Genomic DNA, 5,784 nt, shown 5'->3' with positions numbered 1-5,784 from the left:
GAACAATAGCTTCCCTGAGAGAAGGAACAATAGCTTCCCTTTTGAGAGCTTGTGGGAAACAAATAAGAAATATACATAGATCTTTACATTTCAAAAATCTGTACCTTATTCCATAAAAACCTCCTTTTCTATTTGTGTTTCTACATACTTTGCAAATTCTCCTGAGTGTCCTTCTAGTGCCTTTGACTTCACAAACCTTGACGTAAAAACAGTAAGACAGAAGAGCCCATGCCCTTTCCTCCCTCTCTTCCAGGTGCCTCTGCAACTTACTAGGTAGTGTGGCAAGGAAATCCCACAGATATTCCAGCAGTTTGGAGCTGTGACACTGAGGGTGATTCACCCCATTATTTCAGGTGCAGAGCCCTGTGTGAGTTTGCTGCACTGTTTCCAGGGCCCACCCTGACTTGCTGAGGAGCAGGTTTGCCATGCCTATCCAGCACCGTGCTCTGCCAGGTCCAGGTCCATGTTGATGCTAGCAGCAAGACAACCTGCTGCGGAGCATGCCCACCTTTTGCTTGAAGAAGCGGCTTCCGCTCAGCACGAATGACAGCAGGTCCAGACAGCTGAGGGCCGTCAGACTCAAAAAAACTTCATTGTAGCTTTCTAACTGGCCAAACTCACCCACGTGTTTTATGTAGTAGGCCCTAAAGAGGTGATAGGGAAGGAAGCAAATTATGATGACGCAGATGAAAATCAAGTTTTTCACCTGGGCCCAGAACTCTTGGTGCGACCAGAAGGAGGTGGAAAGTTTTCTCGCCACTTTTACCAGGATGAAAATCTGCAGGCCCAAGAGGATCAAAGTAATACAGGCGACAGCTACAATTATAGTGTAGTTTAAGACTTTCACGTTCCCTTGCTGTAGTTCTTTGTGGAACATAAAGCATGTTGTATTATCATATGAGCCTGAGCGTCCATACTCAAAGTACAAGACTGGCACCACAAAGACCATGACTAAGACCCACACGACAGCACTTGCTGCAATGGCGTGCAACTTCCTGTAAAACTCCACCTTGATCTTCCACTGAAAGAAGATGAGCCACCGTATCACCAGCGTGACCACGTAGAATAGGAAGGTCAGGTACATGTGGATGTGCACCATGGCACTCACCATTTTGCAAAATGGCATCTTGAATATCCACTTCTTGTTGACATAGTAGTGCAGGCGGAATGGCACCGTGAAGAGGAGGAGGCTGTGCACAACGACCAAGTTAATGATGGCTGTAGTGGTCACAGACAGAGTGTTCATCTTGACCAGCACAAATGACATTGTGATGGACCCGATCCCACCTCCAGCAAAGGCAACTGAGTAGGCAGTAATCAGTATGGCACTCATGGTGGTGGTGTGAGGGAAGGCAGAGGAGGAGTCACTGCTGTTCCTGTTCTCTTCAGTCATGTTCCTGAAATCTTCCTTGTACATATCCTAGAAATAAAAGAATACAGAAAGGCTAAGATAAGGTAGGAATGAGAGGGCTCACCTGAAAAGCCAGCAGATCTTTCCACCTAGATCTTGCTCAAGGGATAATCCTGGAATCTCACAGCTGGCACAAGCTGTAACCAGTAGTTTTATCCAAACATCCTCCAGCCTAGAGAAAAATGGCTGAGAAGGTCAGGCCGAGAGGTTGTTCTAGTCCTTAAGATGTTGCTAGCCATACCCTTATAAACAAGCATGAGTTAGTAATATGTGGGAAGAAGAGATCCTTAAAGAAATGACAGGATTGTGTTTGTTTTGAGCTCTCTGTGTGAGCATCTGGATGTTTTCTCAGTGAAGATCAGAGATATTATTGGAATTCTGCTACTCATTCATCAGTTTGCTTATTTGCAACAAATATCTGCCCTTCCCAGAGCCAGATAATAACCATATGTTGCTCTAGCAAAGCTACAAATTTTGTTTATTACTGAGAGCTGAGTTTTGCACACATTACAGTCAACTCCTTCTTCTCCATTTATCTGAGTAAGGGATTAAACACCATGGATACCCAGGGTCCATGGATATCCTGCTCAGATCCTGCCAGACCCGTAGGCAGTGCTGTCCTGGTGCTCAGGGCCATTTCACATCTACTATGTGGTAAACGGGTATTACAAAATGGGCTGCTAGAAAACGTTAGGAAAGGACATCCCAGGTTAGTGCAAATAAGCCTGCGTGGCCCAAGCTGGGGCTAGATGAAAGTTAATAGCGAGTTTAATAAGTACGCTATACATTTTTGATATATTACTGTTTCAAAGAGAGATTAAATATAATTTTTAAATACAATTATATTAAATATAATTCTAAATGTAGCTTCTGGTAGGATTTTAACGTACTACAAGATGGTGTGGGAGGGGAAGAGTTCAGGTAGGGTGTTATCCTGAAGCACGTCTGCATCTATGAAAGTATCAAGAGAATGTCCACACTACACTCACAGAAAAGAAGCAGGGAAAATTGAATAATGCTGGGCTCAGTACTATCCCAGTTATACTTCTACTGCTACCTGAACTATAATTTAAAACTGTCTCTGGTATGCCATCCATTTCACCAATGAATCCCTCAATACAAGAGGGGGTTTTCTCCCGAGAGAGTTTTTTCAATTTTTCTTTTAATACTGCAATGTTGTTAACTTCACAACGTAGTTCCTCTATCTCTTTGTACGACTGGTGTTTCAGCTTATTTTCATTTTTAGGTAGCACATACTGCTAAAAGTTGGGAGGGTAAAAAAGTTCTTTAGCAGTTCTCTCCTCCGTGGAAAAGAGGAAATACCTATAAAAGCTTATAAACAGGTTTTGCTCGCAGTGGGGAATGAATATCCGTGACGCAGATCAGATATTTTTTGCTGTTTCTTAGTGATATTTCTAAACATTCGCCCCTACAGTAATCAAGGTCTCTTTATACATTGAAAAGTCAGTTATTTTCTAGCTATCCCAACACATCTAAGGCTCCAGATATTTTATTGTAATCAACATAAATATAATGGCCATATATATCAAATTGACGTGTTGGTTGTTGGCACTTACTAGCCTTTTCTGTTTGAAACTGCACTTCAGAGTTATGCGGGCAACAAATTCCAGTGCATTATGAGAAGTAAAATGGGTTGCAATGAAAGAGCTTTTCCTCAAAGGCGTTGCTGGTTGGCACACTGCAGCTCTTGCATCAGAAACCATGCAAGTTCCTTCCAGTTCTGTTCTCGTTTCTGAGACGCTGCATTTCAGCCTCACAACCGCGCAAGCCCGAAGGGATTAGCAATAGCTGTTCATCAGTTTCTCCAAGTTGCTAAGCTTTAATTCGAAAAAATGTCTCTGAAAAGTGGCATTATCTCACTCTTTTAATTAAAATGCATATTTAGAGTTTAAAAAGTGCCACAGCCCTAAAGGCAACACGCTGGAAATGTGGCTTGGTGTGAGCAGCCCCAGCAGCAAAGTCACGCATGTGGAGAGGAAGGACCCATCGCCGTCACCCTTCGGAGCCCGGCAGTGAAACATGAACTGAAGGCAGCAAGGAACAGATAAGCAGAAGTCAGATAACTGATATTTTCCTCAGACATTTCTATTAAGGGGACAGCGAGAGACCTACTTCTGACTGCAAATAAGCAACCGAGACACTGAAATGCAGGTTTCTGCTGAATTTTGAAGTCACCGCTAAATGCCTTCATTGTAAGATTCTGCAGGAAATCTCATTTTCATTAATCTTCAAAAGAAAAGCTACCAGCAGTTGATAGATTATCAGCTCCCCAGTACTACAGGCATCCCACTGAAATATCATTGCGTGATATATACATAGTATAGCATGACACAGGGTATGTTTCACAAAGGAAATGCTGCTTTCTGGTTAAATGAGGTTTCCTATTGCACTGACATTCACATAGCTATAACCTACTGACCTGAAATACAACTAAGAAGTCCCTTGGCCAGAATTTAACATGAGGCACATGGAATGAGAATGAATCTTGCAAGAGACTAATTAACTGTATGACATAAGGCTGCGTACTGAACCTCATGGGAAACATGGGCTATAGAAGTCTCCAAGAGCTGGAAAATATCTCACAGCAGAGGAGGAAAAACAGAAGAGAGCACTGCGAGTGGTATCAAGCTATCTAAGAAATTATCTTCCCCCATGCTGCTGAGCCCCTTGCCAGTGTCAGCTGGTGGAAGCAGAAATGCCAATAGAGGGCTGTTTCTATTCCTTTGTGCATCAAAGGCAGAGAGTTTCTCCTCAAGGAGGTGTTCTAGTTTCTGTGCCTTCCTACCTGCTCCAGCTACTGCCAGTTCAATGATATTGCTCAAGGTTTAGAGCAAGGTTTGGTCTCACTCTGTGAACAGCCATGAGACAATGATGGGCAACCACTCCATTTGAATGCCATAGCAGTTAAAGAGGATATCCGCTGGTGCCAGGGGCTTGGGGACAATTGCCGAAATAGGTGTGTTTTAGTTTGACAAGGGAGAACGATTACCAAGAGGCCAGATGCTGGGTTCTTTCAGAAATATGATCAGCAAAAAGATTCTCGTGCATTCAAGCTTCATCCGTTATCAGTGAGGCTAAGGCCATCACATTAATTTCCTGTGACTTTCTGTGCAGCACAGTCTTCAGGACTTCCCTGGACCGCTCTCTTCAGGACACATCATGTCATTTACAAAAACCAATTCAGTCTCTGTCAAAATTTGCACAGTAAAAGAATATTCATTCCAACCTTCAGGAACTCGTTTCTCTTTTATCTTACTGAATTATCCTACTGTTTAAAGAACAAAAAGGGTGAACCAAGTTTCTAGACAGAATTTGTACAACCGCAGCTTCCAGGCATAGTATATGCTTCTGGTTTTGCCTTCAGATTTAAAAAAACTTTGTCAAATTTTGGCTTTCCCTATAGATACCTGGAGATAAGTAGAGATAAGAGACAGAAAGTACTTATTTTCTCTTCATCCCAGTCATACTTGTGGCTCCTCACTGAACTGCCTCCATTAGCATTGTGTTCCTATTTGGTTCTTAGATGAACAACTTTGCATTTGGCAGTGGTAAAATGCACATTGCTAAGTTTGCACCTGACTTAGCAATCCAGATCAGCCTGTCACTGGCTTGTTCCCTTCATTGCTTACTATTTTCCCAATCAGGTTCATCACTAATCATTATGTTACATCAACGTTATATCAACTCATTAAAAAAAACCCCAAAAACTCATTTGTCAAAACCGATGACACAATCTTTATCAAACAGTGAGCTCTACTATCTGTATAACAAGTGTTTACAAAATTTATCCCCCCATATATGTCTGCTGAGGGACTGACAGGCTTCACACAGATTTTTATGCGTTTCGACAGTCGGGTTCTGCAGAAGCAGTATTTGCAGCCTGCATGCACGCAACTGTGAACTTTCATTTGAATATGTAGGGGAAGAAAGTTCAATTCAAAGTAAAGATTTCTGGTTTTGACAGAGTTAATAAAATGGAAAAATGTGTATCTGTCAGAAGTGACATTTCAGCATTGAACTAGTCTAGGTTGGAGGCAATGCAAAATACAAATATTATTTAACAAAAGCCTGTTTAAAATGTGCATTTTTTTCACAAACTTCCTCATTTAGTCTCAGAGATGTTTCCTGTTGAGAGCATTGTAATTGCTTTTCGATTTGCTCTAATTCCATGCTGTGTTATGGTAATGTAGGCTATGCCACTGGAATAATTGCAGAATTCTCTTCATTTCAAAATAACTACACACACCTGAAATTTGAAGTATAAATGTCTGCTTAAAGGAAAACATTACAAATGAAAAATATGAAATATCAAGTGTGTGTTTACATTTAGATATTGGCTTTTTTCAAACAAT

General features: G+C 41.6%; 1 protein-coding gene across 1 annotated transcript; it reads right to left on the bottom strand.

The window, feature by feature from the left end:
- Positions 1 to 459: 459 nt before the first annotated feature.
- On the bottom strand, positions 460 to 1,417 carry LOC309668603 (putative G-protein coupled receptor 141; the record flags this gene model as incomplete). Its single annotated transcript, XM_082479061.1, has 1 exon — positions 460 to 1,417. The coding sequence occupies one exon, from the start codon at positions 1,415 to 1,417 to the stop codon at positions 473 to 475; it is 945 nt and encodes a 314-aa protein (XP_082335187.1). The 3' UTR covers positions 460 to 472.
- Between the last annotated feature and the right edge of the window lie 4,367 nt (positions 1,418 to 5,784).

The sequence above is a fragment of the Vanellus vanellus genome, assembly GCF_965231255.1.
Source record: "Vanellus vanellus genome assembly, chromosome: 2".
Lineage (NCBI taxonomy): Eukaryota > Metazoa > Chordata > Aves > Charadriiformes > Charadriidae > Vanellus > Vanellus vanellus.
The sequence above is the reverse complement of the archived record's forward strand: the minus strand, read 5'-3'. Positions and strand labels throughout refer to the sequence as shown.